Source organism: Cavia porcellus, unplaced genomic scaffold, assembly GCF_034190915.1.
Source record: "Cavia porcellus strain 051 isolate PalLab524CR breed Dunkin Hartley unplaced genomic scaffold, mCavPor4.1 scaffold_1, whole genome shotgun sequence".
Lineage (NCBI taxonomy): Eukaryota > Metazoa > Chordata > Mammalia > Rodentia > Caviidae > Cavia > Cavia porcellus.
The window spans coordinates 46,663,415-46,686,137 of NW_026947484.1; the positions used below are offsets into that span (position 1 = coordinate 46,663,415).

The 22,723-nt window shown below is 41.9% G+C and overlaps 1 protein-coding gene across 6 annotated transcripts in view; it reads left to right on the plus strand.

Moving 5' to 3' along the window:
* Frmd6 (FERM domain containing 6) overlaps positions 1-22,723 on the plus strand; it is a 72,805-nt gene that overhangs the window by 42,450 nt on the left and 7,632 nt on the right. For 4 of the 6 annotated variants that reach the window (XM_063247589.1, XM_003471824.5, XM_063247584.1 and 1 more), the window contains exons 4-12: positions 1,841-1,944; positions 2,895-2,971; positions 5,223-5,409; positions 7,097-7,252; positions 11,228-11,293; positions 12,083-12,151; positions 17,354-17,528; positions 21,086-21,421; positions 22,415-22,546. In XM_063247589.1, coding sequence (XP_063103659.1) covers positions 1,841-1,944; positions 2,895-2,971; positions 5,223-5,409; positions 7,097-7,252; positions 11,228-11,293; positions 12,083-12,151; positions 17,354-17,528; positions 21,086-21,421; positions 22,415-22,546 — 1,302 coding nt within the window. The remainder of the gene's footprint in view (positions 1-1,840; positions 1,945-2,894; positions 2,972-5,222; positions 5,410-7,096; positions 7,253-11,227; positions 11,294-12,082; positions 12,152-17,353; positions 17,529-21,085; positions 21,422-22,414; positions 22,547-22,723) is intronic. The other 2 variants (XM_013154682.3, XM_003471823.5) reach the window with 2 other exon arrangements.

Sequence of the window (22,723 nt, forward strand, 5' to 3'; positions counted from 1 at the left end):
TTTCTTCATGAATTCTGATTATGCATATTTTTGGTAGAAACACCACGTCAGCAGTGTTTTGCTGTTCTCATTGAATAACAGCAAGAGAACATGATGTTTGTCTTTTTTGGTGGTAACAGTGTTAACTTTTGGTGATGTCATGTATTTCTCCACAAATTTTTCTTCCTATGTATGAGTTCATACTAACACTTCTAATCAATTTCATGAGACTCATTTTAGCTCTTCCTCTTTCCTTTATAATTCTTTCTTCAACAATAAGAAACACAGCTTATCTGTTTACTCTCCTACCAGTGTGTCACAAATGACGTTACGAAGGACACAGGTGAGGCAAAGCAGAGGGGGAGGTTTGGGGGAGGGAGGCAGGCCCTCCCTTGGGCACACTGTGCTCCAGCAGCCTCCACGTGGTCATCGGTCAGGGTCTCCAGCATCTTCAGCCGTGGAGCTCTGATCACACCCTGAGGTGGTGGAAATACATAGGTAGATAAAAAACATCTACGTGCAGCTCTTGTGAGCAGTGTCACTTCTGTTTGTTATGTTGCTGCTTTGTATAGGGCCTCACCAAACACCAGTGAATTCAACAGGAACACTGTCGGGCACTGTCCCTTTCCTGTCCAATGAGTGAAAACAAGAAACGAGACATAGTATCACCAACCTGATAACTGCGTTTAGGTAGCATCCCATGATTTTTGACATTGGGACTTCTTTATCCTTTTCATTCAGATTAGGTAACTAAATATTCCACGTATACCCAAAAAGCAGCTTAACTCCTTATTCTGAGTTTTTCCCAGTCAAACCCAAGTGTTCAGCTCGGTGTCAGCAGTATAATCAGACTTGTTTATTCCCGGAGTGGTCGGAGTTGAACTTTCAGACGTAAGATGTTTTAAGAGGATGACCCTTAATGATGATTAGAGAAAGCAACTGGCATTTTAAAAACTAGGATTTAAAACTGTAAGAATGTTAAGGGCTTTTCTTGTAAAGTACATGTCTCTCTCTCTCTCTCTCTCTCTTTTAAAACAAGATCCTCTTTAGGAAAAATGAAATATTTTGTGTTTTTTTCCAGCTTGTTTTCATGTTTGGATCATTTTTACATCATATCCTGTTTGCCTTATAAATATCAGTCTCTTGAAGTGAATAGTTTGGCATCTGTGCTTGTTTTCCCTAAGGTTTTCTATCCCAAGGTTGGTCCCAAAGGCAGTGCAAGTAGTGGTTTATCACTTTGTCATGTATTTTGCTGTGGGGAGACAGAGAATGAATATTCTTAAAAATTACTCTTTGTAAACTAGGGGCCATGAAGAGGGATATCTTTAATGCTTCCTAATGCCTTACATAGCAGTTACGATGTTCCTGTCCAGTTTCATTATTTTATACCTACAAGAGCAGTCTTGGGGTCGGGAATGTAGTCCAGCGTCACAAGCACCTGCCTGGCAAGCACAGGGTGTAAACGCAAGGTCTCGAGTTCAATTCCTGGTACCAAAAAAACAAAACAAAGAAAGTCTTTTGTGAGCTAAACAAAAGTATGTTTTTCTTCCAGAGTATAGTCCTGGAAGTTAGACTCTTAACTTATAATGATTCTAAAAAGTGGGGAAAAAAGTAGGAGTTGGAAACTAATGTTCTTTCTGTACATTGTGTTTATTAACAGTATGTATTCTGTATTGCAAAATATCTCATCATCTCATTAATGTTTAGCCCACAGAACCTTTTATCTTTTAGTATCTTGTTGAGTGTCCTTGGTGGTATAAGTTCTGACTACATTCCCAAATCTTGAGGCATTTTAAAGGTTGTATCTTTAAATTTTAAAAAATGTGTCTTTAGTGTCTTACTTTCTGTTTTCATTGTACAGATAATGAACATGTGTATATGGAAATGCAACAAAAACTTTATAAGTATTGTCCAAAAGAATGGAAGAAAGAAGCCAGCAAGGTACGACAATACGAAGTCGCTTGGGTGAGGTTACATTTATGAGCAAAATTATTTTGATTTTTTTATAAAAAGTTTATCTTTTGTGTATTACAAAAAATCCTAAGCAGTACTTCACTCTGTAAACACTGGAGAAAGGAGTTACAATTTGTAAAATGTCAGTTAAGTATAATGATATATTTTGGATGTCTATAAATAGTATTGGATAATAAATTTTTTAGCAATGTTGGAATAACACTTTGAGAAAAAAGGAAAAATTGTTTCTTGTGACCATGTTATCAAAGCTGTGATAGAATTTATTAATAATTTTTATGCTAATTCTGCCATGTATGTATTTGAATTTGTTGCATTATTGTACTGGTGCCTTTATTTAGTAATCATAAACTCTGTGTGTATGGCAGAAGAATCAAAGAATTTGCATAGAGTTTCCAAGATCACCCTCCTAAATCAGAATAAAGTCACAATACCTGATCCCAGATCCTCCAGTTTGAAGCTAAGAATTCTCAGGATAAAAGGGAAGGCAGCTTCAAAGCCAGCTACAGAGTAAGAAGCATGGCTGTCTGAGTAAACAAACAGTTTTAGAATTTGGTATGCGGAATGTCAAGGGAACAAGAGGACATTTGTAATAAGGAGCAAATGGTCACCACAGGGGACAGAGCTGAGCAGGGAGGGGGATCCCAGCTAGAAATTTCCATGCATTTATTTTTATCCTCCCGTATGTTGTCACTGGCATTACTGAGTGGGAATCAGACAGAGGGATGGTGCCCTGTTGTGCTTTGTGACCACCTAGTTTTGTAGGAACCTGCTGTCCACAGGGGTCAGTTGGCCCAAACAAGCTCCTGCCCATTACATGTGGCCAAAGCCCTTCAGTGTTGAAAAGCATCCAGCAAACAGTGTTGATATGGTGACTTTTGAAGCTCATTTTTGAAGTAGCTTGCTGTCAATAGCTTGTTTTTGAATGTGTGTCTTGATTTTAGGGTATTGACCAGTTTGGGCCTCCTATGATTATACATTTCCGAGTTCAGTACTACGTGGAGAATGGCAGACTGATCAGGTATGAGGACCAGAAGACCCGTAAGCCTCACGCTTGCCCATAGCACCTCTTCCAGCATTCCGCTCCGGGAATGCAAACTCCATGACAGTGGTGACCTTTTTTCCTTTTTAGGCTTTCTGCACACTCTTATGCCCTTGATCCCTAAAACATAGGTATAGTGGACACTGAATAAATATTCATTGAATAAGTAAACAGTAATGGTGAATTGTGAATGAAAATGTTAGCAGCATCACCAGCTGTCATTTGCTTTCCACATTTTCACTCACAAAATAGTCATGAAGAAGGAACGGGCAGTTGTGTGAAGAATGGAGAGCTTGATTGAAGGATTTTATTGTTCTCCAGGGATGGGGTGGTAGGGTAGGAAGTGGAGCAGAGGCAGCAACTCCTGTAAAAATGCCCAGGTCTGCATATTAGCCTGGTTTTCCTTTCGTGTTTGTGGTCTTGCTTCTATTCTTACTGCAGAGTTTAAAGCCAGGATTAAGCCCAGGGGGACTGTTGTGGTACTCTCAGGAGGGTTTGGCAAGGGTAGGTGATTCTTTGCTTCTGGATGTGGGTACATGAACCATGCTCATGCTCAGATTCAGAATTCACCATTTTTACAGCTCAGTTAATCTTTTGTATAAGAGGATTCAGGGCTGAAAACTTTCATAGGTGCTTTTCTTGCCTGACAAAAAATGTAAGAAATGTGAACTCTCTGCTTCACTTTTTTGTTTTTTGTGTTTGTCTTTTTGAGTCAAAGTCTTGCATGTAGTTCAGGCCGGCCTTGAACTCGCTTTGTAGTCCAGGCTAGAGACAGTGATCCTGCCTCAGCCTCCTGAATGCTGAGATTACAAGTGTGCACCACCACACCCGGCTTCACTTTGTTTATCAACTATGATAAAGAACATGTGAAAGATAAAAAGATACTTAGGCTAGTGAGTCACATGACAGCTTAGCTTTTGGTAGTATTTTATATCACTGCCAGATGCAAATTAAAGGCAAGAACTTTAGCACATGAAGAATTTTATTTAAAACTTAAGAAACTTCATTAGGCTCAGTTTATATAAAACACATTTTTCTTTTCATTTCCCTGGTAAGTGAAGAATGTCCTGGAAAGAAAGAAATTTTATTAGTTCACTGCTAATTAACTCTCTGGGGCTTAATGAATGTTTAATTCATTCCTTTACTTCCCCAAGGATGAGCCAGTATCAACAGTGTGTGGTCAGCATTAGGAAAAGACATGCTCTGAAAAGTGCTCTATCCCAGGAGAAGGAATTCTAGAAATGCTTTATTTTTAAGTTCTTCATACTTGGTTAAAATAGACCCATGTTTTTATTATTATCTATTGATAAGCTACGAATCTCAGATAAACTGTCAGTTTGCCTCCCCAATAATGGTAGGCAAATAAGCTTATTAAAACATAAATGCACGCACACATATTTTATGACAGTTTTATTTTGATCACAAACACATCCTGTTTACCCATGAATTTTTTTTTTTAAGCTTTAACCATGTTTTTCCCCAGTCTGCTCTTCTTATTCAGTGTAGTTAATGGAGACTGTATTTTTGACCTCAGTGGATTTTGCAATGAATATTTCTTTTTGTGGACATAATCCTAATGGTTAAGAGGGGTGCTTATGAAAATAGCACCCATAAAGTGTCACTCACTTAATATGAAACAAAAAAACAAAAAAAAAACAGATTTAAGGGTAGCTTTCAGTTTATTCATTCTCAGAGAAATACAGATATAAAAAGGACTCTAGAAAAGCAGATTCTTTCCAGAAGAGCATATAAACAAACACTTTTAAAAAGGCCTTAGAGTATTTCTAATGTGCTCAGCTGAGAAACAAAACAAAAAATTACAGCAAACACGAAAGCCATGATTTTCCCTAGTAATAGTCTCATGTATGTCGTGTGCAGTGTTGTTGGGATAGAAATTTCAACAAATGCTTCTAACGTTCTGTATGTTCAGCGGCATGTTGACCCTATGGGAGTGGAATTTTTCAGAGCCTGTCCCCTTCTCTGAGTAAATCAAGTGCAGTGAGCCTTTGGAGAGGTTGACTTTGCAGCCTCAGTAGCCTGACTTGGTGTTCTGGCTCCAGTGACCCTAGTGAGGCAGGTCCTAGCTCTGTGACCACCCTGTTTCAGCAAGGTGGGAGGAGGAGAAGAAGCAGGCTCCTGTCACCAGATGGAAAGCAGTCCTTGTGTTCTGTTTACATGCCATTGTATTGTTCCACCAGAATGTGACTTCTGCATTCTTTTATTTTCTCAGTGACAGAGCAGCAAGATACTATTATTACTGGCACCTGAGAAAACAAGTCCTTCATTCGCAGTGTGTGCACCGAGAGGAGGCCTACTTCCTACTGGCAGCCTTTGCCCTGCAGGCCGATCTGGGGAACTTCAAAAGGAATAAGCACTATGGAAAATACTTTGAGCCAGAGGCTTACTTTCCGTCTTGGGTAGGCACTGTTTTTGAACTTTAACAAGAGCTGTCTCAAGCACATTTCTAGTTCATAGTGCTGTTTCTCTGCTTCTTCAAGAGATTGGGGCCCCCCACATTCTGTGAGCACTACTCATGATGCCCAGGTGTAAAGCTGACACTCCCGAGCCAGGCACGTGCGATGTCTTGAGGTGCTTGGTCTGTAGCTGGCTGACAGGCAAGGGGACTGCTCCTCCTCGGTGTGGCAGAGCTGGGATTGGCCGGCCTCCTTTTGGGCTGTGCATCCTTGACACGGACTGTGGCCCTCTTACTCACCTGTTGTGGAGCTGTTTCCCCTCTGTGAAGAGGAAAACATTATTTCTTCAAGGCTGAGATCAGTCACAGCTTTCCTGAGCTGAGAAAACAGATCTGAGTCAACTTCTCGTGCTTAACTCCGTGTCCTTCCCTCACAGGACAGGAACCAGCCCGACCCTTCAGTGGGAAAATGTAGCTTGCTCCGGCAGGAGCTGCCTCTCCCCTGCCCTATCCGTTTCTGTCTCATCTTTCCTGAGTCTCTGCTGTGTCATGGTGTCCCCTGTCTCTAACTCACCCTCTCATTCAGAACACGTTAAACTTGATGCTCCCCGTGACCCTCGAGAAAGGAGCTGTCTTTGCCTGCCTCCTCAGGAAAGCTGAGAAAGCAATGTATGTTTGATTTTCTGGCTGCTGCTTCCTGTGTGTATTCCACAGGCCACTCTGTCAGTCTTCTTTCCCTACAGTCTACCCACAGTGCTAGGTAAGGTCACCAGTGGCCTCAGCATTGCTAAATCCAGAGAACGTCTTTCACTTCTTCTCTTGAATTTTGCAGCTGTATTTTGTGCTTAACCTCTCACATGTGGGGAGATCTCATCCATGTGTTTCATCCATGCGTTTCCTAGCCCGTGTACAGGCAGATGACTCCCAGCTCTGTTTCTTTCCCCTATCTCTGTGAAGTAGCTCTTTACCCACAGGTTCCTCAATCTCAAAATGTCCTACATCAAATTCATCTTCTTCCCACCTCACTTTGGTGTAATCTTAGCTCTAGCTTTGTGTTCCTACTCTAGGGGCCTAGCGCCCCAAATGTGGACTCCTGTGAACTCCTGCTTGTCAGCCTGCCTTCTCCAGCGCTCCCTGTCAGTAGAAGGCAGCTCTCCTCAGGGTTCGTGGCTTCCTCCCAGCTCCTCCTGCTCCCGGGGTTGCAGCACTGTTGCGGAGAAGTCCTCCTTTCTTCAGATGAGCACTGAGAATTGCCCGCTCTGTGGCTATAATTTTAGAAGAATTCAGTGAGATCCAGAACTTGAAAGTGTGCTGAGAGTGGATATATTTCAGGGTACCAGTCACTTTGCAAGTGTAAATTAGGATGTGTACAAAATTACGCACGTTTGTATGGAGTATTTTTCCTGATGACATGACAGCCAAAAGGACCTATTTTCCCTATTTCTTGTCATTTTTCTTTTTAGATATGCAGCTCTACCCTCTAAATGGAGCTTGTAGCTTATAGTATTAGCTGATTCAGCCAGTAACATAACAGATGGTGAACACAGAATGAAAGTGGGTATTTTCTAGTGGAAATTAGCCAGGTTGTGTGGTCTATTTTAAACTCTCACCCTTTTATCATTTTGGGGTGGGAGTTGTACTTACATGCCTCTGACAAATGCTACATTGCACACCCCCGTATGTCCCAACAGGTTGTTTCCAAGAGGGGGAAGGACTACATCCTGAAGCACATTCCAAACATGCACAAAGATCAGTTTGCACTGACTGCTTCCGAGGCCTATCTTAAATACATCAAAGAGGCTGTCCGGCTGGATGACGTCGCCGTCCATTACTACAGATTGTATAAGGTATAAAGCCACGCCACAGTTGTGGTGCTGAGGAAGGTGTTTCTCAGAATTTCAGGCATCTTGACAATTGTATTTCCTCTTAAAACAGGCTTTTCGTCTCCTCGGTACTTAAGATTGAACCCACGCTAAGCTTTATCCCTGAGCTCTTTTAAAAAAATTTGTGCCATATTGAGACTGTCTCACTCAGTTACTAAGTTGCCTGGTCTGGGTTTGAACTTGGCAGTCCTCCTGCCATAACTTCCCTGAGTGCTGGAATTATTAGCAAACCCTGCTAAACAGACTTTTTAGTGTTTTGATACCATAAAAGGAGCAATCAAAATACACAGTGACTATTTGAATCTTTTAAAGTTGTTACAGTAAAAGACACCTTGTGATTAATCCCCTCCACTCCACTTAGAACACACTTACTGCACCTTTCTTCTCACTTTCGGAAGCAGTTCTGGAGTTTCTTGTTCGAAGTGTCTGTAGGAGGTGGATCAAAGCATGGTGCATGCTGCTGCTGAGTGCTGTGCGGTGGGAAGCCAGGTCTGTAAAACATTATGGCGTGTCCTCATCCACCTTATTCACTGGATCTGGCACCGTGCAACTCCTGGCTCTCCTCTAAAGCCAAAGTAACCATGAAAGATAAATGTTTCAAATCAGTTCGGGACAGAGAGGGCAGCCAGTGACAGAGCAATTAAAGACACTGGTAGGTAAGTCAGTTTCAGCAATAGTGCTTTCCTCTCGTCTAGAATGAGGATGGAGCATTCTCTCTCTTTTTTAAAGATTTTAAGAGATAAATGGTTACGAATTGTGAATCTGGCTTATTAGTGACAATGGAATAAACATTGTGCTTGTCTGCTTTGGGGAGTAACATTGGCAGCTTCTTTGATCGTGTTTTGTTTTCAATTTTATTTAACAAAAAAACAACAGTAAAAGGGTACAAGTAATACAGAATTTCAAAAAAAATAAACAGTAAGAAATCACTAGTTAATAGATTACATATTGTCATCTTAGAAATAGTTGTTCAAGTTACAAAATTAAAGCATACAAAGTTGACATTCAAACAGTGAGACTGCAAACAGTTGTGTTCAATGATCCAACAAAAACTTAGTAATACGGTTATCTATCTTACACACCTAAACACACTTGCAGTTGTGTCCTTTAGAGCATTTTTTTTCCTCGATCATGCGTTTTTAAGGTTGCTCAGAGTGAAGCCACACCTGTGGTACATCCATCGGTCTTATAAACATATCACTGCAGCTCCGTTTATGGAGTTTATTGGGCATACTTTCTATTTCTTTTCTTTTTTTAAATCCTTATAACTTGTAAGAGTGAAACTATAATCGTAGTTTTACAGAACAAGAAACTGAGGCTTAGCAGGTTAACAGGCTTTTCATCTCCTCAGTACTTAAGATTGAACCCATGCTAAGCTTTATCCCTGAGCCCTTTTAAAAAAATTTGTACCATATTGAGACAGTGTCTCACTCAGCTACTAAGTTGCCTGGGCTGGGTTTGAACTTGGCAGTCCTCTTGCCATAACTTCCCCCAAGTGCCAGGATTACTAGCAAACCCTGCTAAACAGACTTTTTAGTGTTTCACCTAAGATGGTAGTAAAGCCAAGTGGCAGAGCCAGACGCAGCCTAGGCGTCTTGGTGACAAAGCTCCTGTGCATAAATGAGACTCTGCACTCTCCTCACTCTCTGAGTCCTTAGTCGTTTGTATCCCGTGCATCCGTAGCTCATTTGCCTAGCCCCATGGGACCTTAGGCAAGTTGCTTAGCCTCTTCGTGTGTCAGTGTCTCAATAATGAAACGAGGACAGGAACCTGTTCCTTATGACTGCAGCACACTAAAGGAATTACTGGACAGAGTTCCTGAAACAGTGCCCATCATACCTTAAGCATGAAGTTACGTTTGCTGCTGTTCCGACAATTGCAGTGTGCTATCTCTGCTGTGCCCTAATGTTAAGATTAGTGTAGTGCCTCCAGTGAATTAGTGTAGGTCACTGGACACCGGGCTGTATCTGGTTGTAGCGCTGAGTAATCTTCCTAGCTGGTTCTGAAAATTTAGTAAGTGACCAGCAGATGGTCTCTCCCTTCTCCCCTGCCTCTCCGCGGCCTCCTCCCTCCCCAAAAGATGTACTGTGACTTGAAAGGCACAGTTAAGGTCCATAGAGTCTCTCAGGGTAAATTCCTAAAAGACTGGTTCAGGGTTTTTCCCCCCTTAAGAGATGTAACTTGTGGTACCTCATTTTATATGCAAATGCTGACAAATCACATTTTTTATAATCATCTTATGTTTAAACTGTATTTGAAGTGTGAATAATACATGGGAAAAACTGAGGCTTTGAAATTAGATATCACTTAGAAGCCCTATGTTACTCTCATGATCGCTGGGTGCTGGGCAACTGTAACTGTAATCATGGGCCATCTATGAAGCGGCAGTGGTGCTGTGTACCCCAAGTCAGTGGGGTAATGAGTGTGAAACAACAATGGGCTACCTGGCACATTAGCAGATGCTTGGTAAATGCTCATTGCTTCTTGTCTTACTTGCTGGGAAAACCTGCTATTTTAAAGAAGCCTATTAATAATCTTTTAGTGGAGTAAAAATGCCCAATTTGTCTTTTTGCAAAAATTAATTTAAATTTTGGTTAATGTGTGATTCTTCTACATGACACAGAAAGTGATTCACTTGTCTGCTTAAAACAAGATATTTAATAAAAATGTGATTAAAGTGGTTAAATAGATATTTTCACCTGAAGGACAGTTTGTATCCTTTGGAGAAGTCATTAAATCTGCTGCATTTAGAGTTTACTTATGAAATGGTAAAAGGGTGGACAGGGCAGGAAGCATGCTGGGGGGCAGGAGGGAACTATTTTGCCCAGCTTCCCCACTAGTACATACCTCATATATGGGCAACCAGCATTTTTATGTCACAATGTTATTTCAAAAAGCAATAACTACAGCCTGGGATGGGAAATTGACCACAGTTTAAGTAGTAATGGATTGGTTTCTCCTGTCAGATCTTAACACTGTATGTGCTTGTCTGCTGTAAACAGTATACGACTTGGGAAGGAATAGTCCAAATACTGAAAATAAGCTATGTTTTCTTTCTATGCCAAGCGAGGATGCATTTTCTAAAAATATCTCTTCCCATGGTCATGGGGAAGATGACTTTAAACAACGAGGTATACACATCCATTTATTGTTTTGAGAAAACCCCAAACCAGTCTTTTAGGATTTTATCCTGAGAGACTCTATGGACCTGTGAGATAACTTTATTATATTTTGAACTTCATACCTCAAATGTGTTTCCTACAGATGAACAAGTAAAACATGTGGCCAAGTTTCAGAGTACATTTTCAATTCTAGAATTTTTTCCTTATGCTTGCTACAGTTTTACTTTTACATTTTATGGTTTCACTGGTAGAATGTGTACCATAATGGCAAGTGATAATTGAACTTCTTAAAAATACATATTGCCAAACTAACTAAATATAACAGAGAATTTTATTATCGTCAAAAGAGAATCATGACTATGTAGTCACTGTCTGTAATTTTGGTTTCAGAGAACTGGGAACTTAGTCCTGTTCCCAGTTCTGATGCATGTTAGACTGTGACTATGAAATTAAGTTCAATATGCTAGTGTCAGAGGAGTAAGTCTAAGATGGGAGGTGAAAAATAAATGATGCAAAAGCAACAAAAATAGTTTTGCCTCCTAGAGTTCTCAATAGCGTAAGTGTTTAGCATATTGTAGAGTGGAAGTATGTATACTATAGTGAAAACATTCAAATGTAGAGCTCTTAAGGGTATAAAGCGTACAATATACCATTATTAATTTAGCATAGGAAACGAGATGTGGGAAGATATGAGCAAAGTTATTATAAGTCAAGTGCTTTCCAAACCCAGAATCTCTTTTTCTTTGGTACTGAAGTATTCATTTCTGAAATATTCATTCGGAAAAATACACCTTTTCATAAGCTTTTATTCCTACAGGATAAAAGGGAGATTGAAGCTTCACTGACCCTTGGATTGACCATGCGAGGGATACAGATTTTTCAGGTTGGTAAATGAGAAGTGAGCGTCAACTGGCATTGGCCATGGCTTATATTTAGAGCACGCCTGTGTGGTCTGTTTCCAGATGCTATTTCCTGTTTGTCTTGTGCAGATGTTGAATAGGTTGGATGAAATGATTCAACCTGATCCTTGACAGTGGTGAGATCCCTGTAGCAGAAAACAAGCCAGTGATTAGCCTAGGTTCATCACTAACAGATCGTTAATACTCTAACATTTCTTGGTGTGCCATTGATTTTCAATATTCTCTTTTATCGCATGGACAGTTAGTAAGTGTGGAGAGAAAAATGACATTTTAATATGGAGCCTGGCTAGATGTTTTAATTTCCTTTGCACTTTTATAACACTTGTCCCTGGAAAACATAGTAACTGCTATCCTTTTGCAGGTGGGATGCCCTTATCCTACAGGGAGGAAGAGACATTAGAATGCTAAGGATGTCTTATCTTTGGTGTAGGCAGAATATCCAATCATAAATTTCAGGCCCTTACCACCTTTCTAGAATGTCTCAATGTCTCTCGGACTTCTTGTTTAAATTTATGGATAGGCCAGAAGGGCAGAGATTCCATTAAAATGGCCAGTTAATGCAGTCACAGAGGAACCAAATGCTACAGAACTTTATCACTAATCTTCTAATTACTGTCTTTATTTTTCCAAAGAGAGTTTGAAAAGTGTTTCAGATCTTAATTTCTGAATTTTAGTTTTCTAGGAGAGACTTAGAATCATCTTAGAGTGTTATTTATCCTATAATTCCATATGCATTGTAATTATTTTCACAGAATCTCGATGAAGAGAAACAATTGCTGTATGATTTCCCTTGGACAAATGTTGGAAAGTTGGTATTTGTGGTAAGTTCAAAATAACTAATTTTTAAAAATAAAAATGTCACAAGTTTGGGTTTTGGTAAATTTTGGGTATTTTTACTACTTTTTTTTTTTTTCTTTTTTTAAGCATTTTGTCTCAGGAGCAAAAGTTACTTTTAAAGTTTGAAGCTGAAGAAAACTTACTTTCTTATTCTTGTGGTCCTTGTTGTTCGTAGCTCAGTGAGCTTAAAATCAAAGAATCTTTAAGTCACAGAACTGACTGTAACTTGTGACTTTGTGTCCATCCCTCATCACCCCGTTACTGTAGCTGCAGAAGCAGTGTGTTGGGAAAAGTGTAAAACAGAATTATCATTAAAAAAAAAAAGAAAAGAAAAGAAAACACAGCAGAGAAACACAGAAAGCTATAATCACAGGGTCTATTACTCTCAGGGTAGAAGTTGGCTGGTTCTTTTGGAAGTTGTTTCTTTTGAACAAAGAATAAAGAATAATAATAAAAGAAAGATGTTTCTATTAATATCTCAGTATTTAAAACTCATCATTATAAAGAAAAGTCTACAATACTTAACTGGAAAAGTACTTTTATTTTTAGAATATTGAGAATGATACACTTTCTTTTGTGAAGACAAATTCTTAATTTTTCCCAGCTGTTTCTTTACTTCACCAGCTATATACATTTTTGGGGTAGACTATAAAGAATTAGGGTTCATAGTGTGTACATCTGATAGTCATTAAAACCCATAATTCTTCTTTGTTCAGAAGTTACTGGAAAAGCATACATGCGGAAAGCAGGAAGATAAGGCTTTGTAGGCATGCACTTCTCTCCTGTGGGCAGACATCCTGTTTAAATCAGGGCAGCACTAACTTCAGGCTGTGTGGAGCCCAGGAGCCCGTCTCAGGCTTTCTGCTACCTGCTCGGCACCCTGTTTGATTTGGTTTCGCTTTAGTCACATGGCAAGGGGGGATTGCCCTGCCTCCTCTTCACTGACTCTCTTGTGTTCAAATTGTTTAAAGGATCTGAGGTATTTGAAAATGAGCAGATCATACCCCACTTGCCCTTTCTATGGCCCAAATTCAGTAGCAATGAGATGTATTTGTGAAATTGAGGGATTTTTGGGTCTTGAACCCAGTGGTTCCTAAATCTTTGTTATGTATCCATTGTATTTCAGAAGCTTGTTAAAGTAATTAATGTAGCTAGAAAGGAAAAAGGTGAAATCACAATGGACACTGCTAAAATCCAGAAAATCATTAGGGACTATTTCACAAACATATATGCTGAATAATTGAAGCACTCCAAAGGAATGGAGAGATTCTTAGATACATGTGAATTGCCAAAACTGAATTAAGAAGACTTAAAAATCTTCAACAGTCCAGTAACAGGCAACGTAATTAAAGTAATAATAATAATAATAAACTACCAACTAAGAAGCCCAAGAGCTATAGAATTCACAGCCAAAATCTGTAAAACTTTCAGGGAAGATCTAACACCAGTATTCCTCAAACTTTTTAATGAAATTGAGAGGGAAGAAGTACATCCAAAATCATTTTTAGAGGCTAACATTATCTTAATCCCAAAACCAGACAAGCATCCAACCAAAAAAGAGAATTACAGGCCATTTTCTCTGGTAAACATAGGTACAAAAATTCTTACCAAGCTATTGGCAAACAGAGTGGGACAAATCATCAAAACGGTCATACACCATGCCCACGTAGGCTTAATCCCAGGGATGCAAAGATGGTTCAACACATGCAAATCATTAAATATGATACAGAAACAAAAGTAAGGACAGAAATCACATGATCATCTCAATAGATACAGAAAATGCCTTTGACAAAATCCAACATCCATTCATGATTTAAAAAGAAAAACCTAAAGAATAGAATTTGTATAAAAATATACTATGTCTTTATCTCAATATGATAAAAGCCATATAGGACCAACTTACTTCCAGCATCGTATTAACTGGGAAAAAGCTGAAAGCCTTCTCTCTAAAATCAGGAACAAGTCAAAGATGTCCATTGTCACCACTCCTGTTGAGCATAGTCCTTGAAACATTAGCCACAGCAATCAGGCAAAAGAAAGAAAAGAGGTATAGGACAAAATCAATATGTCATTATTTGCAGAGGACATGATCTTTTACTTCTAAGACCCCAAGTGTCCACCAAAAGACTCCTGGAATTGATAATCAGATTCATCAGTACAGCAGGACACACAAACACAAAAATCAACAGTGCCCCTTTACACTAGTAATGAACTCACTGAAAAGCAGTTAGGAAAACAGTAGCCTTCATGACTGCATCAAAAACTACTTAAGTATTAATGTAATTAAGGAAATTTTATTGACTACAATAAAAATTACATCAGACTGAAAAGGAAAATTATGAAGGACATCAGAAAATGGAAAAATATCCCCCTGTTCCTAGATAGGCAGAACCAATATAATTACAATGGCTAAACTTCTAAAATTGATACACAGATTTAGTGTACTCTCAATGAAAATAGCAATGTCATTTCCCACAGAGCTAAAGAAAGCAATCCTAAAATTTATATGGGATCAGAAGAGACTCAGAACAGCCACAGCAATCCTGGGTAACAAAAACAATGCAGGTGGCATCACAGTCCCAGAGTTGGGGTTACACTGTATAAAGATACAGCAGTTAAAATGGCGTGGTGCTGCCACAGAAACAGACATGCAGATCAGTGAAGCAACAAAGAAGCAGAAGCAACTCCAGTCACATACACTGTCTGATCTTTGGCAAAGGAGCCAAACACATGCACTGGAGGAAAGATAGTCTCTTTAGTAAATGGTGCAGGAAAAATTGGATATCCTCATGCAGAAGACTGAGTCTAGACCCATATATCTCACCGTGCACTAAAATCAAAATGGATCAAAGATTTAAATGTAAAACACAAACACACAATCTGCTGGAAAATAAAATAGGTACAACTTTTAAAGCATAGGCATAGACAAGAACTTTCATGAATAGAACCCCATTGGGATGAGAAATAAAACTGAGAATCGACAAGTGAGACTATATCAAGTTTAAAAGTTTCTGCATAGCAAAGGAAACAACCAACAGAGTGAAGAGATCTACAGAATGGGAAGATAATTTTGCCATCTATTCCTTGGGCAGGGGACTAAGATCAAGAATATATAATGAACTCAGAAAATTTAGACCCCCCCCCAAATAAAAGACCCAACCAAAAAAATGGGCTACTGAAATAGACACTTGTCAGAAGTAGTACAAATGACCAATAAATGCATGAAAAAATCTTATCTCTGGCCATCAGAGAAGTGCAAATTAGAACAACACAGAGAATTACTATCATCAAAAAATGCTGGCAGGGATGTGGAGAAAAAAGGAATTCTATTACATTGTTACTGGGAATGTAAACTAATACAAGCACTCTGGAAATCATTCTTCCAAAAGCTAAAAGTAGTAATTCCTTTTGACTCAGTTGTATCCATCTTAGGTATCTCCCCAGGAAAGTTAAAATCATGTTACGGGGCTCCATGCATACCCATGTTGAAAATAGCACAATTTACAATAGCTAAATCTTGGAAATAGCATGTATTTTATCAACAGATGAATGGATATGGGAAGTGTGGTGTTTATGTACAACTGTAATACGCTGCCATGAAGTAAAACCTCTGGCATTCTTAGGTAAATGGGTGCAACTTGAGAACATAATAAGGAAAATAGACATACAAGTTCAAATATTGCATAATTTATATGAGAGAGACTATACATGTTTATATACATAGAGTGAAAAATAAAGCAAGTAGAGGTTCAAATACTTCCTTAAATTACATATTCCGTTGTTTTTAGAATATTCAATATGTATGCTAATTTGTTTCATTTGTACTACTGGTTTGGTTTATCTTAGTTCATTGAAAAGGAAGTCTGTTACCTGTTTCTTTTCTATAAATCTTTTTGATTTATGTCTTATCCTAAGTACTTTGAAGGTAATGATATATACTGTAACAATTATTAGTATTATTTGGTTATGAAAATTTGTTTTAGTTTTTCAGAAAAAAGAAAAAGAAAAAACAGATTTCCAAGCCTCCTCTTCCTCCCCAAGGGATTTTTTTATTCAGGGGTCTGGGATGGAGACTGGGAATCTTATTTAGACAAGTTTCCTGGGTGATTCTTTTTGGGGTCAACCCAGCTCTGTGCTCTTGAGCAAATGACTTGCGTCTGCTCTGCCCTGGTTTCCTTCTAAAATGGTAATAGTGGACCCTTCCCCATAGGCCTACGGGGATTAAATGAGCTAATACGTGCTTAGTTTTCACTAAATGTCAGTTACTGCAGTCCCAGTGTCAGAATCCACTAATAGTTCCTTTACAAAACAAATTGTCCCCTGGCCTGGGCTCTGCAGTCCCGTATCCCTTACACTGACTTGGCTGTGTGGTGGAGGAGCTTCTAGCCCTGCTCTCCAGCCGAGACTCAGTCAGGCTGAAGTACTTTGCCCAAGTTGTTATTAGGAAAGTTAAAGGAACTCCTAAGACCCCAATATAAAAGGCACTTTCAGACCCTCCACCTAGCATGCCTTGAATGAGAGTTCTCATGTCGTCGCCGCTCACCGGTCTTTCTCTTTCATGTCTCCAACTGCCAGCTCCCTCGTGTTGAGCTAGAGGAGTTTTCCACTTTCCTTGTCCCATATTGCTCACTAATAGAACTTACTTATTACCTTCTCAGCATTTGCCATGAACTGTGATTATTTTATGTGTGTATTTACCCTCTTTCCTGCTGGAATATAGAGAGCCCCATGAGGGTGGAGACCTTGTGTTACTCTTTGTTGTGTGTTCCGTGTTCAGCACAGTGTTCTGTACATACATGGAAGCATTCAGTGAACATTTGTGTGCATTCATCTCTTGTAAAATTCATCCTATTTGCTGAGTTGGGGTGCTGGGGTTAAATACAAGGATGCTTTGGTGTAGGGCTGCTTTTCTCCATGATGCAAGAAGCCGACCAGCCAGAGCCTGAAGATGTCCCCCAGCTGCTGGCTGTAGTCTGTTCCTGGAGGTGGCTGGCTAGATACTTCCCTGAATTTGTGCAGTGACATTAGAGCAAAAACACAATAATTTATCCCTTAGGGAATCTTAAGTGGAGCTTTATGCATCTATTTCTCAATCCGTAGTTTTCCTTACTAAGTGGAAAATGGAGGAGACCTTGGCAAGTCAGGAATTTTTTTCCTTTCATTTGATAAATGCTTTTCTGCCACAGGGAAAGAAGTTTGAAATCTTGCCAGATGGCTTGCCCTCTGCCAGGAAGCTTATATACTACACGGGGTGCCCCATGCGCTCCAGACACCTCTTGCAGCTTCTGAGCAACAGCCACCGCCTCTACATGAACCTGCAGCCCGTCCTGCGCCACATCCGAAAGCTGGAGGAAAATGAAGGTAGCACAGGGGCTCGGGTGGGAGGAGAAGACGGTGCCTTTGGCAGCCCCGTCCCTTCTTCCGTAACTGCCACGAGTCAGGACGTTCAGCTCTTTGAGAATGGGATTTTGCATCCCGGCCTGTCCATGTTCTGAGCGTCCGTTCTTTTACTTCTCAGCACTGTTGTGGAAGGCATGGGAAGGAGCTCGGGGCCCAGCCACTGTAACACCTCTTCCAAAGCTCTGAGGCTTCCCAGTGTTAGCTGCGGTGTCTGTAAGGTTGCCCCACATCAAGCTTGAAAATCTTTGTACTAGGTATGAGGTAAAGATTTGTCTGCATCTCAGAGCTCTACAGGTCCACCAGCCTTCCTTGGTGCTGTTACCCTGTGATTATTCCTTAGGTTAAAATGACCATAGAGGTAAGCCACAGCCTCTCTCCTTGACAGCTGGGAGACCCCCACTTGAGACTCAGGACAGTGATAAAGGACCGGAAGGTTTTCTTTGAGAATTTCGTCAGTTGATCCTACAAGCCCCTTGCCGAGATGTAATTGATATGGAGCAGTCTGTGGGGGGCTCCAGGGTACCTAGAAAGGGGAGCAAGTCCGATTGGGGAAGGAGGAGACAATGTTGGAGCCCCTACCATCTCACTTCAGCTCTTTCTCTTGAGTTTTGGCACTTTTTATCCCTCCATTTTTAACACACTCCACCTTGCAGCCCCATCAAATGCTATGTCATTTATTTTTTTTTAATGTCTTCAGTTTTTTTTGCCAAGTTATGTTGTAGTAATCAGACCTTACGATGATTTGATTAGGCAAATATTTGATAGGATGCAGGCTCCTACCCTAGGTGTACATCTGAAACAAGTTTTAACCCTGAGACTCACTTTTCCTGAAGAAATAGGACAAATTCCCACTGTCTCTTAAGTAACCTTCAAGAGGTGTGTGTTTCTGGGTGCTGTCTCTCAAACCGGCTCCCCGTCCAGATAAGACCTGGGGCGGAGAGCCCTGGTAATTCAACAGCAGAACATGAATCACGCCCTACTCACTGTCTGTCACCAGACTGCGTCTGTCTTAGGAGAGAATTGGTGCTGCTGTCAGGTGTATTGGCTTCCACTGCTGCCAGGCTGCCAGTTCCCCACAGTGACTCATCAGTATGACAAATATATCTCTCCTGTGCTGACATGAATATTAAGAGGATGCAGTTGGGGACAGAAGCACTTAGCAGTATGTGTGAGGATGGGTGGCAGTTAGGTGCAGAGTCTGTACTTTGTCAAGTCTGCCTGTTTCCTAAGCGGCCATGATGGCTTGACAGATTCATCAGCTTGCTGCCTGCAGCATTTCAGTAAATTCTTGTTTAGATGACCTTAGCCCTCGCAAACCTGAAAATTAGTGACCCCCCACTCTGTGGGTTCTAAGGTCAAATGACAGAGGATGTGGAATTCTTAGAGGACAAGGCGATGCCCGTTGCCATGCTTGGTACCAAGTATAACTGGGGACTCCCATGAGCAGGTGTCCTTGTCCTTCCCAGGCTGCAACAACAAACCACCACAGACTGGGTCTTATTAAAGAATGGAAGTTTACCTCTCAAGCTCTGGCTGCTGAGCAGTGTCAGGAGCTGGCATCTGGTGAGGACCTTCCTGCTTCATCCAGTGCGGTGGACGCAGGAAGGCAAGAGGGAAGAGAGTGTGTGCCAGGACCACACCGCCTTTACGACAGACTCACCCTCCTTGTAACGGCCTGGTCCATTCACGAGAGCTAGGCCTCCTCCCCGCTCTCACCTCTTAACGGTCCCCCATCTTGGTGCTGTTACAGTACCTCTGAGATTTCAACTTGACAGAGTTGAAACCTTTAAGAATCCTTCAAACCTAGCAGTAAGAGAGGGAAGCAATAGTAAAGACATAAATGGGAGCTTTTATTTGGATGAATGGAGATTTGAGGAAGCCTCTTCAGTTTTCCTTTTGTTTCCAAAGCCAACATCCTTAGTTTTTTCTATGTAGACATTTCTTAGGTCTGAAGAAGACCTTAAGCTAGTTTCCCTGAGCCAGTGTTGGCTGTGCTGTAACCAAGTGCAGCTTCTTAGGTGTAGCACCAAGGCTGTGCTCACTTTGACAGCAAAGATGCTTTCTGTGAGGTTCTTAGCCCGAAGGAACCGGGCTTCTCACGCACACTGTGCGGAGTGTGGAGGACCTGTAACTGGCTCGGAGCCCATCTGGAAGCTGGCAGTGAAAGGGCTGTTGGTAGAGACATAGGAAAGCATTGAGATATGAGCCCGTAGGAACTCCTCCTTGTCTTAGCACTGGAGCGCTCCAGCACCTTACAGAAATGTTTCACTTCTTCCTCCCGGCCTCCCACGCTTCCGAGAGACCGGGGATTATCATTTCTATGACAGTGCATAGAAACCGAGAATTTTGTGAGCCCCTTGGCTCTCCCTCTTCATCTGTGTCCCTGTCAACCTCAGAAGACGGGAGTCATTAAAGCCACCTGCTCCCCGAAAGATGGGCTGCAGACAGACACACTCCTGTCGTGGTGGCGCCTGCGAATGCTCCTTGACCAAGCTTTATGTTTTTTTTGATCCTGGAAAGCACACCTTGTCTTCTGTTGCCCATTCCCTCTGGGGAGGCGCTGGTGACCACAGTTCAGGGCTGGCTGCAGACAGAAGGACTGTGCAAGGGTTTCTTTCACTTAGTCACGAAACAAGACCATCCACAAGCAGGCTATTTTCTGACCTGAAATAGAAATGCAATGTTAGTCTGTCAGTGCTGGCCCTGCAGCCCAGCAGTCACTTAATGTACTAAGTGTTGGAGAACCGGGCTTCCCCATGTCTGGCGCACTGGAAGCTGACACTGATGTGTTAAAGAACATTTTTACCAGCCAGAGACCATGGTAGTATAAATCATTAAACTGGTAGCAATTATTGTGTTTTTTAACTAATTCAGCCTAAATAACCTCAATAATTGAGCTTAAGTGTAGAAAAACACTCATATATTAGTAAAAATTTAAATTTTGTATCTTTGAAAAAAAAATTTCAGAATAGTTTCATCATAAGTCACACTCAGTGTCTAGAACTAACAATGGACAAAATTTAACAAACAAGCTGGTAAAATGGATTGGCAGGCAGGAAAGTTAGGTTTATTAAGTAGCAGTGCCTCTGAAATTATCCATGGAAAGGGACTAGATCTTTTGAATAAAGTACTGTGCACTGGTATTCCTGCAGAGCACAGACTTACATTGGTGACTGCGTGAGCTCCGGCGGTTTCTAAACGTTTTCAGCTGCTGTACTGGCTTCTCTGGGAACAGTAACAGTGTGCAGACAGGAAACAGTCTGTGAAATTCCATGTGGAGCAGCTCTCTTCTAGCGCTTGAAGCTTTACAGCCTGCAGTGGTTCAAATCCTCCCCTCAAATGTGCTGTTCTGGTTTTCATCTATGTCGCTGTTTTTCTTCTTGAGCCACCTCACTGTCCGGTCACTAGAGGTGGAATGTGACACCGGACTCGGTCATGACCTGGTGACTCACGTAAGCCAGCCCAGGGTCCTGCAGTCTCGATGAAATGTGACCCTGAGCTGTGTTCTCACCACACAGAGAAGAAGCAGTACCGGGAGTCGTACATCAGCGACAACCTGGACCTGGACATGGACCAGCTGGAGAAGCGCTCGCGGGCCAGCGGGAGCAGCGCGGGCAGCGTGAAGCACAAGCGCCTGTCCCGGCACTCCACCGCCAGCCATAGCAGCTCACACACCTCGGGTATCGAGGCGGACACCAAGCCCCGGGACGTGGGCCCGGAGGACAGCTACTCTGGCAGCGCCATGCACCGTAAGCTGAAGACCTGCAGCTCCATGACAAGCCACGGCAGCTCCCACACCTCAGGGGTGGAGAGCGGCGGCAAGGACCGGCTGGAGGAGGACTCGCAGGACGATGGTAGCAGTAGTGCCCCGTCGCTAGCACCTTTCCTTCTCTGCAGTTGTATCGAGCCAGGCTCTGCAGAGTTGGTGCCCGGGCAGCAGCTAAGTAGTGGTAACAGAAGAGCTGCCTTGCAGCCCTGCCCAGTGGCTCGGGCGGTTGCTTGCATTCAGCTGTGAGCAGGGCATTCCTGGGGGGAGCCTTTGTGCTGTTTAGGTGAAGGGCAGGGGGTACTCCTGCACCTGCAGCCCTCATACCTACACTTCCGACTCCCAGGTTAAATAAGGCAGCAGTTAGGACAGCAGAGAGGAGTACGGCAAAGGTGACAGAATATCGTAAATGTCTACCTCTTCCCTGAGACAGGATTCAGGTCCATGACATTCAGTGAACCAGGTGTTTTCTAAGTGCCTCCTACACAAGCAGGACTAGAGCGGGGTCCTAGCTTCTAGGAACATGCTGTCTCTTGCAGAGGTGAGGCAGGTTCCACAGATAGCGTCAGCCCAGCCTTGCGCTGCGTGCCCCTCTGATGCTTTTCTCTCCAGCTATATGTCTGTAGCATTTGGTGAAAACTGCAGAACCTGCCTGGTTGCTATAGAATTCACAAGGCTACCAAAGCAGCCACCCCTGCATGAGAATTGCTGGCCAGAAGCGGGAGCTTCACGAGCTCCTCATCCTGCTAGGGCCCATAGTCCTTGATTTGGCTGTGCATAAATGGCCCAGCAGCTTCTGTTTGTCTTCGGTCATTGGGATGTGGTTGTATAGCTTTTCTTGTCTCTTTAAGAATAAGGAGTGATCAGTAATCAAATCATGGCATCAGAGGCAATTGGGCAACAGCAATACTGTGAAAAGAGAGCCCTGGCTAGGAGTTGTCCCTGGAGTTTCCTACTGGAGAGTCTTGTTAGTGGATTTATTTTCAAATGTGAATGATTGTACATCCACCCCTGAAGTGTGGCTGGGGGTTATGGCTGTCATCTCTGTGTCCTGAAATATTTTTTTCTTCTTTCTTATCAGAAATTGAGATGCTGGTGGATGACCCCAGGGACCTGGAGCCAATGCACGAAGACTCTCTGGAAGTCAGTCCGGACATGTGCATCTACATCACAGAGGACATGCTGCTGTCCAGGAAGCTGAACGGACACTCCGGTGAGCGCTTTGGGATGGGGCTCCCTGAGCGGTGGGGTTTCCCGGACCACCCTAAGCTGCAGGGCCACCTGAAGGGCAAGGAAGCATCCTGTTCTGCGTGCTCTGGATGAAAGTTATACCATGGGCTTTACTTTTGCTGTTTTAAAATCAGAGCTAGAGAATCAAGATGCCTCTGAA